The sequence below is a fragment of the Notolepis coatsorum genome, assembly GCF_963971535.1.
Source record: "Notolepis coatsorum genome assembly, chromosome: 19".
Taxonomy (NCBI): domain Eukaryota; kingdom Metazoa; phylum Chordata; class Actinopteri; order Aulopiformes; family Paralepididae; genus Notolepis; species Notolepis coatsorum.
Genome location: NC_140183.1, coordinates 70,263,525 through 70,282,538, shown reverse-complemented (window position 1 = coordinate 70,282,538; position 19,014 = coordinate 70,263,525). Strand labels below are relative to the sequence as shown.

General features: G+C 43.1%; 1 protein-coding gene across 1 annotated transcript in view; it reads left to right on the top strand.

Moving 5' to 3' along the window:
• Positions 1 to 19,014, top strand: part of cdkal1 (CDK5 regulatory subunit associated protein 1-like 1) — a 773,897-nt gene that overhangs the window by 334,236 nt on the left and 420,647 nt on the right. Inside the window, exon 8 of the mRNA XM_084335967.1 lies at positions 2,660 to 2,761. Coding sequence (XP_084192093.1) covers positions 2,660 to 2,761 — 102 coding nt within the window. The remainder of the gene's footprint in view (positions 1 to 2,659; positions 2,762 to 19,014) is intronic.

Sequence of the window (19,014 nt, the reverse complement as noted above, 5' to 3'; positions counted from 1 at the left end):
CTTGTTATATTTCCACATTTTAGTGTTCTTCAGTTCTTTTTTGTTTCATTCAGTGTGAGAAATCCAGTCTCTGTTGAGCTTTAACAAGTCCATCAAAGTCAGGTTGCATGTCTGAGGTGGAGATGCGAAGCACAGCTGCCAGATGTTCATCAGTGAGAGAGGATCTGTACCTGGACTTGGTAAACGAGAATGAGAATGTCTGTTCACATATGTAGGTGGATCCAAAGAGAACCAACATCTTCTGAGCATGTCTCCTAAGCGTATATTGTGCGTGTGAACGTTGACATGAAAAGAAAAAAGTAAATTTTTTTTTTTTTTTTTTTTTTATTATCATATAATCTTTCGCGGGCCGGTCAGAATCATCCCGCGGGCCGTACAATGCCCAGGTCTGCTATATACACTACTATACTACCGTATATACAATTTTAACTCTTAATGTGTCTAAACTATACTATTAGTACCTCCTTCCTTTAAAGTGACTTTCTATTTTTATGAAGTGACATTTTGTATAAGTGATAGTTTAAGCGGTTGCCGCATGAGTGTGTGTGTGTGTGTCTGTGTGTGTCTGTGTGTGCTCATGTGTATTTGTGAGTGGAGAGTTCAGAGTTCTGATGGCCTGGGGGAAGAAGCTGAGTCGGAGTCTCTCTGTTCTTGCAGCGTGTGACCGTAGGCGCTTGCCTGACCGCAGCAGCTTGAACATGCTGTTGTTGGGGTGGTGGCGGTCTTTCATAATTCTGCAGGCTCTGGATTTGCACCTCCTGTTGCAAGTCCTGCAGGGGTGGTAGTGCAATAGGCGTAGCACGCTCTGCTGACCGCACCACTCTCTGTACTGTCCTGTGCCGTGCTGTTTCCAAACCAGGCAGTGATGTTTCCAGTCAGAATGCTCTCTACAGCCCCGGAATAGAAGGAGTGGAGTATCTTCCCCGATACTCTGAACTTCCTTAGCTGTCTCAGGTGATAGAGGTGCTGTTTCGCCTTTTTCACCACAGAATCTATGTGTGTAGACCATGTCATGTCCTCTGTGATGTGGACTCCCAGGTACTTGATACTGCTCACTAGGGCTGACCTTCGATTTCTTTTTTGGAATTCGAAGCTTCGAAATAAAATAAAAATTAAAATAAATAATTTGTACAGCACTTTGTTCAACTTTGTCAGTGCTGTAACGTTTAAACCTTTTAAAATCTTAGACAAACTAAACACTTTGCTTCCATGAAATATTGTAAGCCGTCATTTGAGGCTTTATAAAAGCAGCACAATGAACACAAATCTGTCAGTGCCGAGTCCGACCTCGTCTTAAATAACAAACAGCATTGCTTGTTGTAATTAACAAAGAGAGGCAGAGTTAATTTTGCAACAAAAAAATAATTCATATATATATTTATTTTTTTACATAATCACATTTTATTTTCATATTCGAAACCCATGCCCATCGAACGAAGCTTCGAAGTATTTAAGACGGCCCTACTGCTCACCCTGTCCACGATAGCCCCGTTTATCCACAGTGGCGTGTGTGTCCCCTGCTGTATTCTCCTAAAATCCACGATCAGCTCTTTGGTTTTTACCAATGTTCAGGAGTAGGCTGTTATTCCGTTCATCAACCTCCTCCCGATAGGCCTTCTCGTCATTGTTAGAGATCAGCCCCACCACCACCGTGTCGTCTGCAAACTTCACTATGGAGTTGGAGCTGAACCTGGCCACCAGCTGAACCTGGTTTGTAATGTTAAGCCACTGTAGTATGAAACCATTCCTCCCAACGTTCACATGCCATTCAATTTATTCCTATAAACTTTAGAAGAACTAATGTTACTGATAATATTATGTTTCCTCAGTGTTGATTCGCTGTGGCATTCCCGTCACCGTGCATGGCGGTGTGAGTGGCACGTGGGCCGTTTGTGTTTTCCTTCGGCCATGACATGACCCTTTATCTGTGTGTCTTGGATGGGGATGTGGTAGGGATTGACGTGTGGGGTGTTTGGGGGACTGGCTGTTCACATGCCTTTGAGCAACATTGTACTATTGTACTTATTTTATGCCTATTCTTATGTCTGCACGTTTACGTTGCACTACTTTTATTGTCTTTTATACCCATTCTCATCTGCAATTTATGCATTGTTTTTATTCTGTCAACTGTGTGGTGATTTTATTCCTATGTTCATTTTATACTAATTGCTGTGTGGCACTCTGGATTGTGGTCCATGTGGTGTGAAAAGTGCTATATAGATAGTTATTCATATTTATTATTATATTGTAAAAACATTTCTAGACGACATTGGAAATTATTATGACCTCAATTGTCCTTTCGAGAAAAAATAAAGGTTTGAATTGATCAAATTAAATCTCTCTCTCTCTCTCTCTCTCTCTCTCTCTCTCTCTCTCCTCTCTCTCTCTCTCTCTCTCTCTCCTCTCTCTCTTCTCTCTCTTCTCTCTCTCTCTCTCTCTCTCTCTCTCTCTCTCTCTCTCTCTCTCTCTCTCTCTCTCTCTCTCTCTCTCTCTCTCTCTCTCTCTCTCTCTCTCTCTCTCTCTCTCTCTCTCTCTCTCTCTCTCTCTCTCTCTCTCTCTCTCTCTCTCTCTCTCTCTCTCTCTCTCTCTCTCTCTCTCTCTCTCTCTCTCTCTCTCTCTCTCTCTCTCCTAGGTGTCTGAATGCATGTACCTACTGGGTGTCTGAATGCATGTACCTACTGTAAGACAAAACATGCTAGAGGAGACCTGGCCAGTTACCCTATAGATGAGCTAGTGGAGAGAGCTAGCCAATCGTTCCAGGGTGAGTCACGCACGCACGCACGCACACACACACACACACACACACACACACACACACACACACACACAGTTGATGTTTTTAGTTATAGAGTACATGACTACATATTGTTAATGTTTTTAGTTATAGAGTACAAGAGCCAGTGTCTGTGGTTTTAGTTCTAGACTACACGAGCACATGGTGTTGATGGTCAGTGCCATTTGGTGTCAGTTTGATGCCATCTGATCAGCTTAACTGACATCTGTTGCCTCCAGAGCACACGGCCCAACATGGTGCACCGTGGCACAGCAAGCAAGTATCAGTCCCTGGGTTAATGCCTCAGGCTGAAAGACGGACTGACCTTGGCTCTCCAACCAGACGCCGTATAGGAGGGTGATGCAGGCAACCTACATTATTCACATTCAACCATAGTTCCACACATCACAGATGAACCATAGTTCCACACATCACAGATGAACCATAGTTCCACACATTACAGATGAACCATAGTTCCACACATTACAGATGGACTGTCGTCAACCTCCTCATTATCACTGTGATCGCTCTTCAGTGAGGTTAAGGTTAAGGCAACGATACGTGCCTGCTGCCTGGTAAATGTCTGCAGTACTTTCGGTCGTAGATGCGTTCCTTCTCGTCAGTCCCAAGGATCTGCCCAGTATGGCCACAGTCGTCTGCTGTCGGCCACTGATGAGGTCCAGTTGGAGCAGTTGGTGGTTTGGTGCCTTGCTCAACGGCAGGTAGAGGAGAGGGACACTCATTAGCTTCTCCATTGCATACTTACCTAGCTGGCCTGGGTTGTGCAACAGGCCACCTCTAGTGTGTGTGTGTGTGTGTGTGTGGGAGGGGGGGGGTCAAGGGAGGGGTATGTGGGGTGCAGAGAGGTTTGTTGTGGTGTATCTTGAACTTCCCCCTCAATTTGAGGAAATCCTACGTCAAAATGGGTGGTTTCGGAACACTGGGTGTTGTTTTCACTGTCCTCACGCACGTGCACGTGTGTGTGTGCGTGTGCGTGTGTGTGCATGTGTGTGTGTGTGTGTTTTAAGGACACAACCAGCTGTGTTAGAGTGTGAACAACAAGTTACAGGAACTTGTGTCTGATGACCAGTTACAGAGGAAGTGTGCATCTGTAAGAGAGGGACACACACACGTCACACACACACACACACACACACACTGAGAGACAGCGAGAGACAGCGAGAGACAGCAGTTAGAACAGAGGAAACAAAACAGTTGTTGTTTTAAAATGTGATAAAGGGGAAGTTGGTGTTCTTGGGCACAGGTGTTTGCTATGTGCCACATTAAAGGGTGATTCCAGTTGTTTTCAAAGTCGATGTTCTGCCATCTGGCATCGTACTGATCAAATCAAATCAAATGTATTTATAAGGCCCGACAACACACGTTAATGTCCCCATGGGCCGGACACGTCTTCTTTAAACAAGTCAAGAAGAAACATAACAATAAGTCAAGAACAAAACAAGAACACCATAAGGTCCAACAAATTTAAAATAAGTGCAAATAAATGAATGCAATGCGAACACTCCCAGACATACCCCACGCGAAGGTAAGGAAAAACTCACTAAAACCTAGCAATAGGGAAAAATGCACCACAGGCAGTGTGGAGGAGAGAAACCTTAGAAGGGCCCTTCTTAGATGTCGGTGATAGACACAAGCACACGTATCACACGTATCACACACACACACACACACACACACACACACACACACACACACACACACACCTACACACCTACACATCTACACACCTACACACCTACACACCTACACACCTACACACACACACACACACACACACACACACACACACACACACACACTGCTGCTACCTAAAAGAAAACATGTACTACCTTGCATTGTATAGTTTGTATAGATCGTTGTGTATTGTGTTTACAAATCTACTACGGTTGATAAGAATCTGAATCTGAAAAGAAAAGGGCTTCCTTGGTTTCCACTGGGAGACTAAACACACAGGAAGAAGTGGCTTTGTCTTCCAGCGCTGGACGACTTTCTGGAGAACATTGAGGTTGTGACCCGTCTTCTTCCTATCGTTCTTGGCGTTACCTCGTTTCTGACAGTCTTGTTCAGGCACACGCCCCACGTCCCATGTGTACATGTTATTTTAGCAGACTGGTTTGTTGTTGCTGTTATGTCTCTGGTCAGTCACACGCAGAGTCCCATGTGTACATGTTATTTTAGCAGACTGGTTTGTTGTTGCTGGTATGTCTCTGGTCAGTCACACGCAGAGTCCCATGTGTACATGTTATTTTAGCAGACTGGTTTGTTGTTGCTGGTATGTCTCTGGTCAGTCACACGCAGGGTAATAGAGTGTGTCTGTGTGTGTGTGGTTTTGTGTGGTTAGAAGCATTACAATCCACTGTCACAGACTTTGATATGAATCATGATGTGCACCAAGATGAGGGACCACATCTCCCCAGTCCTTGTATCCCTACACTGGCTCCCGGTAAAATAGCGAATACATTTCAAAATCCTCATGTTCACATACAAAGCTATAAACGGTCTCGCCCCAGCCTACATAAAATAACTCCTGGTCCAATCAACCAGCTCCAGATCCCTCCGTTCAAACAACCAAATCTGCCTAAAAATCCCCCACACAAGACTGGTGACAAAGGGAACCGGGCTTTCGCAGTCGCAGCACCGACCCTCTGGAACAAACTCCCACTCAACCTGAAATCTGCAAGCACCCTATGGACCTTTAAGGCCTTGCTCAAAACCCACCTATTCGCCATAAACAATCCATGAGCTAGTTTTTTGTATTGTTGTATGTGTGGTGTATTATGTCTGTCTGTTCTCTATCTGATTGGTTGGACTGCCTGTATTTTTTCTGTTTTTGTTTTGTTCCTCAGTCTTTTTTGTTTGTTTTCTCTTTCTCTCCCGGGATGCGCCCCGGGCCGATGTAACTATTGGTTGAGGGGCGCAATATAAATAAATGTATCATATCATATCATGTACTGTACGCACACACATACATACACACACACACACACACACACACATTTACGTTGGACCAGCCGCATAGGTCATTCAGGTATGGCCATTCGGACCACACCCCGAATCCAGGGGCGCGGCTGTCCAGCTTTCCACTTGGTTTCCTCCTGTAACCTAGGACGTTTGGATCCGACACACACACACACACACACACGCACACACACACACACACACACACACACACACACACACACACACACACACACACACACACGCATACACGCATACATACACATACCGCCCCACATCCCAGATGCAATGGGTTTGTTTCTGTAAAAATATGTTGACTTTGTAGACAACCCAGTCTGTCTTAATGTTCCATAAATTAATTAAGAATGCATGGATGATTTACCCCCATCATATGTCTCTGTCATGTTGGAGATTACTTTACAGTAACTCTGCTCTCTCTCTCTCTCTCTCTCTCTCTCTCTCTCTCTCTCTCTCTCTCTCTCTCTCTCTCTCTCTCTCTCTCTCTCTCTCTCTCTCTCTCTCTCTCTCTCTCTCTCTCTCTCTCTCTATCTCTCTCTCTATCTCTCTCTCTCTATCTCTCTCTCTATCTCTCTCTATCTCTCTCTCTCTCTCTCTCTATCTATATTATATGTATTTCTCTTTGTCCCTCCCTATATATCTATCCTTTCTCTCTATATCTCTTTATCTCTCTGTTTCTATCTGTCTTTTTCTATATTTTCTCTCTATATTTGTATCTCTCTCGATATATTTATATTTATATTTAGGTGTTCGGTTTAATAAAACAAACACAAATATTACTGACTGCTGTGGCCTTTTAATTTGAAGATAAAGTTTGCATAGATGAGATGATAGATTTCTGTGTGATCTCACTGTCTTTTTTTTCTTCTTTTTTTTAAACTTATCCCCTTTTCTATTTTTCTCCCATCCCAATTTCGCTGTGCCAATTCTCCCCTGTCTTGAACGTTGCTCGCATATGCCCCCCACTGGCCGGTTGTAGGGATGATAGAAGCCTTGCATGACATGTCCCCTCCAATAAACGAGGAGGCAGCCTGTCACATCTTTTCACCTGACAGCGCGGACTCTCATTGGCGAGGTGTAACGTGTGGGAGGCTCACACTACCCCGCCATTTCCTGTCTCTGCTCTGCAGGCGTCCCCCAAGCGTGTTGCTTTTTAACAGCGGAGCAGTGCAAGAATGTGACAATTTGACCATGTGACCGCGGCAACGCGGGAGAGCGGCAGTGCGGAAATAGGCTGTCTCTAAGACAAACTCTAACCTTAACCAGCTCCTTAACAGCGCCTAAACTTAACCGTTCTAACCTTAACCAACTCCGAAACAATGCCTAACCTTAACCTTAACCTTAACCATGCCTAACCTTAACCTTAACCATAGAAAGAATATTGCCATTCTCTAAGACAAACTCTAACCTTAACCAGCTCCTTAACAGCGCCTACACTTAACCGTTTTAACCTTAACCAACTCCGAAACAATGCCTAACCTTAACATTAACCATGCCTAACCTTAACCGGCGAAAGAATACATGTTAAAAAAAAAAATCACGTTAAAATTTTTTTTTTGATGGGATTCGAACTTGTCAACAACGGACCGCAGGTCCGCAGGACCGCTGCGTTGCCAGGTGAGCTGAGCGCCGAATGAAAATCATGGCGGATTAGGGCGGTTACATAATGCCGCAAGCTCTGCCGCTCCGCTCTGCGGTTGCCGCGCCTGCCGCGGGGCGTGTCGCAGCCAATCAGGGAAAACGCGGAAGCAACGGCAGCACTGCTCCGCTGTTATTAAGCAATAAGCGTCCCCCAACCGACCTGTAGGAGTTGCTGTCCACAACGTCCAGATTACCACCCATCGACTTCCACCCGCTAACTCTGCCAATTGAGTTAGTATGACAGCCGGGCCAAGCCGGAGGCAACGCCGACAGCCGGAGTCGAACCCGGTGTCTCTTGCGTTGGTGACGAGCGCAATGTCCGCTGCGCCACCCAGCCGCACCTTATTTGTGTTTGTTTTAATGTTTTTCTATATGAGAAACATTGTGAATCGGTATGCTGCCTTCTTGACCACGGCCCACTTGAGAAAGAGATGGAAATAAATGTGATTACCCTGATTAAATAAAGGATAAAGAAAAACAAACAAAAAAGAAAGTCTCAATAACGTCTGCTGTTATGATTTCTCAAAGCGCAACTGAGTGACCGGAACACTAGCTGGTTATGACGTACAATTAGCCTTGATTTCAATGATGAAATCAGTTTACTGATCAGTTGTGTGTGTGTGTGTGTGTGTGTGTGTGTGTGTGTGCACGTATGCACGCACGCACGCATGTATCAATACCCCCAAGCATGTGCAACAAACTCCTTGGTGGACATGGGGCCTAAGATTTACAGTAAACTGAAGTGAAAATGCCCTCTTTCCAGCCCCTACTGTGTCTGACCCCCAGTCATACTGAACTGTCAAGAAATAAGATCCAGCACTGCTGTAGACTCAACACACACACACACATTTGACCATATCCCTGTCTCAACCCCCACTGTGATTGACCCCTAGTCATTCCAAACTGCCAACAGGCTGTCTAAAACATGATCTGACATCGCTATATTCTTAACACGCACACACACACACACACACACACACGCACACGCACACACACACACACACATTCTCTGACACCACTATCATTCCACATGACATACAACATTAGCATCTGACACGGATGTGTAACACGCATGCACACACACACACACACACACGCACGCACGCACGCACACGCATGCAGAGAGGAGAGGCCACTATCACTCCACATGACAAATGGCATTAGTGTCTGCTAAACGTCTGAGCAGCCATGACACCATGCCTGGGTTGACGGCTGTGGCGAGTGCTGACAGAAGAGGGGTGGGAGGAGGAGACGGCTTCATACACATACTGTACACATACTGTACACATACTGCACACATACTGTACACATACTGTACACATACTGCACACATACTGCACACATACTGTACACATACTGCACACATACTGTACACATCGCCATACAGGAGCCAGACTCAAACACAAACACACAGTAGAGACAGGACTCCTACATAGACCTGGATAGTTTGAACACAAATACTGGGACACGATTTAGACAGTTTACAAGTATGGGAAAAAACGTCCCTAAAACCCAATGAAATCCCGCAGTAGCTGTTGTGGTCGATGTGGAAGATTTACTCCTGCCTAGTGGTGACAGGGGTACGTCTGTGTCAATGACCCACTCCTATCCCGACTTAAACTTGTGTAAAAGGGGGTTTGTTTTGTCGATTTCTAACTTGAATTCTTCCTTCTTGTTGCGGCGTGTGATGATGGGACATTTCTTCAACTTTCCTCGAGTTGTTGGGGGCGGCTACAGTTGACAGTAGTTGTTGGGCCGGCTACAGTTGACAGTAGTTGTTGGGCCGGCTACAGTTGACAGTAGTTGTTGGGCCGGCTACAGTTGACAGTAGTTGTTGGGCCGGCTACAGTTGACAGTAGTTGTTGGGCCGGCTACAGTTGACAGTAGTTGTTGGGGGCGGCTACAGTTGACAGTAGTTGTTGGGCCGGCTACAGTTGTCAGTAGTTGTTGGGCCGGCTACAGTTGACAGTAGTTGTTGGGCCGGCTACAGTTGACAGTAGTTGTTGGGCCGGCTACAGTTGTCAGTAGTTGTTGGGCCGGCTACAGTTGACAGTAGTTGTTGGGCCGGCTACAGTTGACAGTAGTTGTTGGGCCGGCTACAGTTGACAGTAGTTGTTGGGCCGGCTACAGTTGACAGTAGTTGTTGGGCCGGCTACAGTTGACAGTAGTTGTTGGGCCGGCTACAGTTGACAGTAGTTGTTGGGCCGGCTACAGTTGACAGTAGTTGTTGGGCCGGCTACAGTTGACAGTAGTTGAGGAAATAGTGTCTGCAGTTCACTAGAGGTCTGCTCTCCATCACCCGGGGAGATTTGTCAGGGGAGGCACATTTTATATGTGATTATCATGTCCCAGAACAATATTATTCAGGTAAAAAAAAAGTTTAGAAAAATGTGGGACTGACTGAAGGACAGGCCGGCTTACTGTATTCTAGCTGTTTGGCTGCAGATAATCAGTGTGATGACTCCTACCACCTAAATTGCACGGACTACAACGTATAACATTATGACGTATATCATGCCAGTTAGGGTACCTTATATATACTGTACTGCACCTGTGTGTACTGTATACTTTACTTACTCATAGTATACGGTATATATTCAGATTCTAAGTATTTATTGTAACGTATACTATGATTAGGGCATAGACCTTAATCTTCACATTTGATTACACTGCTTACTTGCTCATATGCTTATATTCAGAGTTAATTATATTGTTTATTTTTATCCCATACCTGTACCCCCCCTCCCTCATACTGCTATGCCACCTGCATTTCCCCAAGGGGATCAACAAAGGAATATATTATAACATTTGGAAGAAGCTTGGGAATGAGCCATTGGACCTTTGTCCTCAATTATATGCAGTTTCTAAAAGGTAAATACATAAATACCTGTAGAGAAAGATGAATGCTCACTCACCATCTCAATACACTTACATTCACAGAATAGACAGATTTAAAGCAAGTGTGAGGAAAAAGGCTTGGGTCACTCCGGCCCACATAACTCCATGCTACAGTTCACTTAACTAACGGTGGAGCGTTCGTCCAGTCATTCATATCTGCAGACGAGACACATTATTGTAACAGAAATCCATACAGACGATCTGAATGAAATCCACTTCCCAAGTTGTCTCAGTCGAAAGGGGCCGAACCTGTGAATCGATACCGGTACCCAACGGTACCTTTTTTCGGTACTTTAGTCTCAAGAAATTTAATTTACCTACCTGAGTCGTGAAAAAAAATTATCCAAACTTCAAATAACTACAATTTCGACAGTTTTCGGCTTGCCATTGCTCCGACTGCTTTGTTGTTGAATCAAGTCAAATCCTAGGTAAGCATATATTGTGCGTGTGAACGTTGACATGAAAAGAAAAAAGTTTAAAAAAAGTTTTTTTCTTCTTTTTTTTTTTTGGTATCTCACTTGATTCGATACTCTGTAGTACCGACGTGTTTCGGTTCGGTACCTCAAAAGTACCGAATTCGGTACCCATCCCTAGTGATAGGACAGATACACACTGTGATAGAAGGACATATATGACACTGTGATAGAAGGACATATAGACACTGATATAAGGACATATATACACTGTGATATAAGGACATATACACACTGTGATATAAGGACATATACACACTGTGATATAAGGACAGATAGACACTATGATATAAGGACATATACACACTGTGATATAAGGACAGATAGACACTGTGAGGACATATATACCGGTACACTGACTCCTCTTTCAGCCACATGATGGACCACAATGGAAACAAGCCTTGGCTTTATTGTGTTTTATCCATTTTTGACCAGCGTTGACACTGTTTTGCATGATGTCAGGCGATTAAACAAATTAATCGAATTAATTACAGGATTTGTAATGAATTAATCTAATTAATCGCATTTTAATCGCATAACCATTTTATGCCTGATATTGTATATTCTATAATCATATTTCAAATTGCATGTGTCCAGATGGCAGAATTCAGTACTGTATCTACAAAACCTTCTGTTTAATCATCTTCCATCTATTAATTTGCTTAGATTTTTCAGGTCTGGTCAATTTGAGCATGGTGTTATTCACAGTCAAAGATACAAAAAAATTTATTGATATTCTCATTTGGTTCATTACAATTGACTCAAAATAAAATGTCCATTCAATCAATCACCGCGCAGATTGATTGATTGATTGAATGAAAATGTTATTAACAGATTGCAGAATGGGTACAATACAGTACGGCTCAATGCACACAATTGTTAAGGGGATGCAGACCAGAGAAAGACTTTCGTCTTGTTTACATCAGCGTCCTCCATTTTCAATTCATAATGAATTGTAAGTAAGGGTGCACCTTGCACCGTGCAATCCATTCTTTGTGGATCTAGCCCACAGTATTTCTGACACTGGGAATACATTCCCTGAGATTCATAGATGTCCCTAGAATCAGATACCAAGAACATGCAAATGGACCATATTAAAAAAAAAGTCTGTAAATGTGTATTCTACATTCTTATGGAATGAATTAGATACAAAAGAAAATTATAAAAAAAAGAAATTATATATATATTTTTTTGTAGTTAATTTTGAGTTAATTTTCATAACGCGATAATTTGCAGTATAATTAATTAATCTAATTAACGCGATAAACTGACAGCCCTAATAAGGACATATAGACACTATGATATAAGGACATATATACACTGTGATATAAGGACAGATACACACTGTGATAGAAGGACAGATACACACTGTGATATAAAGACAGATAGACACTGTGATAGAAGGACAGATACACACTGTGATATAAGGACAGATACACACTGTGATATAAGGACAGATACACACTGTGATAGAAGGACAGATAGACACTGTGATAGAAGGACAGATGGACACTGTGATAGAAGGACAGATGGACACTGTGATAGAAGGACAGATGTGTGGTTGAGCCTCATTCCTCAAGCTCCTCCATCTCTGACAGGTGTCGGGTCATGTTTATGACGCTGCAGGGACTTAAGAGCTGCCAGTGGCCGTCATGTACAGTGTAGCGGCCCTTTTGCCAAGCAAATAACAGCCACAATGGTTGCCGATGGATACAAGTGTTCTTGTCCACCTTTCCTCTGTGGTAGTCTATCCCAATAACAGACACAAACACCCACCTTCCTCTGTGGTAGTTAGCACTAACTGGTGGCCTGGCCTAGTATTATGGTCTGCTGGTCAGCCATTAGTTTATTCTATAAAATGTACCATGCCTTGGGAGGATTCAGTGGAGGAGGATGGATTCAGCAGCAACTGAACAGCGAGGATGGTAAGCTAGGGTTTGCCTGGTGGAAGTAGGATGCAGATGATTTATAGCACAATCAACGTTATCATTATTGGGAGAGTTGGGGATTCGTGGGCGGAGTTGCGAACATCTGTGTCAGTGATGAGATGTCTGAAAAAGCATTGAAAGGACGTCAGTGGATTTGGTTGAGGAGAAATAGTGTCAGCTGGGGGCCAACGTAAGATTATTCCTTTTCTTCTCTGCTGTTGTTGTTTCATGTGTGATATTGTTATCAGGATTTGTTCTATTTTTGACATAGAATAACACAAGGAAGTTTGGTGTGTGGGTAATGGGTATCATGGAAAGTGAGAGCTAGCATGGAAGGGGCTGCTTCTGGGACGCTGGAAATAACTTCCCAAGGTGTCGTGGGCAAACGTCTGTCTTGGGAAGAATGGAGGTGTCCACTTGATAACCCCAGTTATATGCTGCCTCTCACTGCCTATCTATCTACACTTGATAACCCCAGTTATATGCTGTCTCTCACTGCCTATCTATCTACACTTGATAACCCCAGTTATATGCTGTCTCACTGCCTATCTATCTACACTTGATAACCCCGGTGATATGCTGTCTCACTGCCTATCTATCTACACTTGATAACCCTGGTGATATGCTGTCTCACTGCCTATCTATCTACACTTGATAACCCTGGTGATATGCTGCTCTCACTGCCTATCTATCTACACTTGATAACCCCGGTGATATGCTGTCTCACTGCCTATCTATCTACACTTGATAACCCCGGTGATATGCTGTCTCACTGCCTATCTATCTACACTTGATAACCCCGGTGATATGCTGTCTCACTGCCTATCTATCTACACTTGATAACCCTGGTGATATGCTGTCTCACTGCCTATCTATCTACACTTGATAACCCCGTGATATGCTGTCTCACTGCCTATCTATCTACACTTGATAACCCTGGTGATATGCTGTCTCACTGCCAATCTATCTACACTTGATAACCCTGGTGATATGCTGCTCTCACTGCCTATCTATCTACACTTGATAACCCTGGTGATATGCTGTCTCACTGCCAATCTATCTACACTTGATAACCCTGGTGATATGCTGCTCTCACTGCCTATCTACTGTATCTCCACTTGATAACCCTGGTGATATGCTGCTCTCACTGCCTATCTACTGTATCTGCACTTGATAAGCCCGGTGATATGCTGGCTCTCACTGCCTATATATCTACACGTTGAGTTGTGGTGGCCATTAGGGGCCATGTGGTAGGGTATGCAGCATCGGCATTGTCAATACCTGAAGCTCACATCAAAGGGTCACAGGTCTGTTGAAGTTAGTAATGCTGTGTTGGCCATTATCGGACACATAATACATTTGTACTGTGTAATTCCCTGAACTGGAGACTCAGTATTTTACTTGACTTAAAACTTAAAATGGTTGTTATGACGTGGATTTATTTCATCCCTGGAGTAATACGATATGCATTACAATATGCAATATGCAAAACAAACAGCAACCACCTAAAATAGTCCCACAGCGAGAGCAGCTAATGGACCCCGCTCTGCAGGGAAACAAATGTAGCTCTCAGAAAACACGTATATTACACAAATATTAAAAACACATACTGATTAAAGGTTCAAACTAACTGACTAAACTTTAAACGACCGGGCACGTCGCTTTACTTTCCTACCGACCTACGAGCTGCCTTCAACCCAGCAGGGAAGCAGGTCTTTTTGATTTTGATTTTATTGAAGTTTATTTCAAATATGCAACAACAACAAACAAACAACAAGTACATATATAGCCTTAAGCCATACACTTTTTTGTCATTACATATTTGAAAAGAAGTGGGAAGAAGTATACACTTATTTAATCCCACCCCCTTTTACTCATCATCAGATTATACTTTAGTAACTTTACTAATTCATACTTTACTGTTAGTTTTATTGTCAGACTTATAATGAAAAAATTTACTTAGTTAACAAAACATTTTTGAATAATTCCTTATTAATATTTACCAAAGCTGTAGGTTACCCTGTATAATTTATCTAGCCATTTTATATACATATATACAACTACATACCTACATACGTATGCACATGTCTGAAATACATGGAAGCGATATGTGTCACACACATTCAAAGCTGACGGTATAAAACACCACAGACAGAACACAGCCTCAGGCCTGCAGTGCCAGTTGTTCCTGCACTCTAGTCTTCCCCGCCACACGCCTGCATGGAATGAGCCGCGCACCTGCCTCACCCCGCCGGCCTGAACCCCCTTCCTCCTGCAGGTACTGTGGCCCTGTGTCTGCCAACATCACTCATCGAGCACCTCAGACCAGGGACCACATACCATGTTGTCAAACCTTACTATCTAAAGATGGTTAAAGAGTGTCCTGTTCATTCATAGTTAAAGACGGTCGAGGTTGAGTCGTTTTTTTTATGTATTATTATTATTATTATTATTATTATTATTATTATTATTATTATTATTATTATTATTATTATTATTATTATTATTATTATTATTATTATTTGTATTTGTATTTGTATTTTTTTTTTTTTAACATGTAACAAGCATAACACAATACAATAACAATACTAATAATGATAACAAATAAGACATGACAAATCTAATTAAATCAAATAAATTATAATAAAATACATAAAAAAAATATTCAGGTGTAGCTCAGCAAACCAGAACACCACGGGAGTGCCCACCCACCCCTGCTATCCAACCCAAAAAGCGGAACCCCCATAGATCACAGGCCCACTACACATAAAGCGAAACATCCCAAGCCCCCAGCCCCGACAGCCACTGCCCCCAGCCCATGAGAACCCCCAATCCAGCATCCCAGAGAATCAGAACATCACGCCTCAATAACATTCCGACTCCCCGAGACCCCGAACCCGGGGCCCCCACCAGCCCAGGGCATGACCATCAAACCCACAACAAACAAGGGCCCAAAACACAAGGTTGAGTAGTTTCTTGTGATATATCACATTCACACTGATTTAGATTTACTTACTTCCAAATTAATTCAAAACAGACATATTGTTCATCAGTGCAAGGGTTCAATTGGTGCACCTCCGCCGTGTCTACTCTGTGCCACTTCCAACAAATTCATTTGGCAAATTTATTTTGGCATCAATGGGGCAAGGGAAATCAATTAAATAATTTACAGACTTTAACAGCTACAACAACAGCTACAACAACGAGAATTTTCACCAACTATATATCATTGTTATAGCCATATCCGTGATGCAAACACCCTGACATCTTTTAAATCAGCCCTCAAAACTCACCTTTTCAATCTTGCTTTTGACCTCTAATTCTGTCGGTTTTATTTTATTTTGTCATGTATTATTTTTGTTCTGTTTTGTTCTGTTTTTTGTTTTGCCATAGTTTGTCTCTCCTGCCCATGTAAAGCGTCTTTGAGCACCTGGAAAAGCGCTATATTATTATTATTATTATTATTATTATTATTATTATTATTATTATTATTATTATTATTATTATTATTATTATTATTATTATTATTATTATTTTATTTTATTTTATTTTATTTTATTTTATTTTATTTTATTTTATTTTATTTTATTTTATTTTATTTTATTTTATTTTATTATTATTATTATTATTATTATTATTATTATTATTATTATTATTATTATTATTATTATTATTGTTGTTGGATTTGTTGAGATACCTTGGTGGTACAATTACAGTAAACAAATGAGACCATTGCTGAAACAATTGGTAGGTAGCCTAACTATTGGGATGGCTTTTGGATTGGATTAGTCCCACCTAAATGACTTTGATTGACAGCATAGACCAAACTGGACCAATCAAGGCGAAGATTGATCTTAGTAGCGCCTGGATATGTTTTAGTTGAAGAGCCACAATGATAGGTCTATTTTACCTTGCCTAAATAATGACAAAATTTAAACATTTGATAAAGAAAAAATAAATATATCTTATCTTCTTGTATCTGTCTGTTGAAGGACAGCTAACAAAATCAAATTTAATAAATACAAGTTTCAAGTTTCAAGTTTCTTTAATAGTTGTCATACAGAAGTACAGAATACTTTCATACAAAATGCTTCTTACTGTTACGCTCCAGAGACTGTGCTAGACAAGATAGTATCAAATAACATAGTATAGCATGTAATTTAGAAGAAGAAAATGAGGTCACAGTGTTCGGTATAGACATATGTACAATGTTCTGAGTTACCATATAATATACAATACTATGCAGTGTACTAATGTACAGTACTATCTAGTGCAAAGCAGAAATGGGATGAGGTACAATTTAGGTACAATTTACAGTAAGGTGTACGAGTTGTAGTGCAATCCTTCATCAATAAATATAAAGTGTGGGGAGTGGGTGCTACAGTGTGTTTGTTTAAAGTGGGTGTGTGCTATAAAGTGTGTGGAGTGGGTGCTACAGTGTGTTTGTTTAAGTGAGTGTGTGCGTGTGGATGTGTGTGCTATGTGCGTTTGGTGGTTGTTGTTGTGTAGTGTTCATTCATTGTTCGTTTAGCAGCCTGATGGCCTGGGGATAGAAGCTTCTTCTGAGTCTTTCTGTGCTCGCCTTGAGACTCCGGTATCGCTTGTCTGACCGCAGCAGTTCAAAGAGGCAGTTGTTCGGGTGACTGGAGTCTTTAATGATTCTCTTAGCCTTGCCCTTGCAACGCTTGTTGTAAATGTTCTGGAGGGTGGGGAGCCCCCCTCCAATTGTGCGTTCGGCTGAACGTGTCACTCTTTGTAGTCTGCTTCGGTCTTGTGCAGTGCTATTCCCAAACCAGGAGGTGATGTTGCCGGTCAAGATGCTCTCTATTGTACATGAGTAGAAGTTCTTAAGGATCTTCTGACTGACTTGGAACTTCCTTAGGCGCCTGAGGAAGTAGAGGCGTTGTCGTGCCTTCTTCACAACACTGTCAATGTGTGTGGTCCATGTCAAGTCCTCGGATATGTAGGCTCCGAGGTACTTAAAGCTGTTGACTCTCTCAACCGGTGCCCCGTCGATGCTGAGGGGGCTGTAGTCCTTGACCCCCGACCTCCTGAAGTCCACAATCATCTCCTTTTGTTTTGCTGACGTTCAGGGAGAGGCTGTTTTCCTGGCACCATCCCGCCAGGACCTTGACCTCTTCCAGGTAGGCCCTCTCGTCGTTGGCAGAGATCAGGCCCACCACCACTGTGTCGTCAGCAAATTTGATAATTGTATTGCTACTCCGCTGAGCCACACAGTCGTGTGTGTACAGGGAGTAGAGGAGGGGACTCAGAACACAGCCCTGGGGGGCCCCTATGTTGAGGGTGATGGATGAGGAGGTGCAGTTGCCTGCTCTCACCACCTGGGGTCTGCCAGTCAGGAAGTCCAAGACCCACTGGCAGAGGTCATAGTTCAAGCCCAGGTCCCTGAGCTTGGCTATGAGTATGGAGGGGACTATGGTATTGAATGCCGAGCGAGCTGTAGTCGATGAATAGCATTCTCACATAGTTCCCCTGCCTCTTGTCCAGGTGTGATGCTGCTGTGTGCAGCACATGGGCTATGGCGTCCTCCGTGGACCTGTTGGGGCGGTATGCAAATTGCAGGGGGTCCTTGTTGATGGGGAGGGAGGAGCAGATGTAGCCCTTTACTAGCTTCTCAAAGCACTTCATGGCTATGGAGGTGAGAGCTACAGGCCGGTAGTCGTTGAGGCAAGCAGGCTTGGATTTTTTGGGTACAGGGATAATAGTGGACTTCTTCAGGCAGGTGGGGATGACAGCCTGTTCTAAGGACAGGTTAAATATGTCAGTGAATACTGGGGCCAGTTGGTCGGCACAGACTTTTAGGACGCGGCCGGGGATGCCGTCCGGACCTGCTGCCTTCCTGATATTCACTTTTTTAAAGGTCCGCCTCACCTCATGCTCTGTTACCCTGAACACTGCGCCTCCATCAGCAGCCGACCCCCCCCCCCCCCATTGCAGTGGCTTGTGAGCTGGTGTTGTTATTACCAGCATCAAACCTCGCATAGAAGGTATTGAGGTCATTTGCTAAGGAGATGTCACTGTTCAGTTTGAGGGAGGCGCCTTTGTAGTCTGTCATCGTTTTGAGCCCCTGCCACATAGCTCTAGAGTCAGCTTGTTCAAACTGGAGTTCAATTTTATCCCTGTAGCGCCGTTTGGCCTCTGACACTGTCCTCCTTACGTTGTATCGCGCCACCTTGTGGTCATTCATGTTGCCTGCCACTAGGCCGTCGTTGTATGCTTTGGTGCGCTCTCTCAGAGCTTCACGGACGGATTTGTCTACCCAGGGTTTTTGATTTGGGTAAAC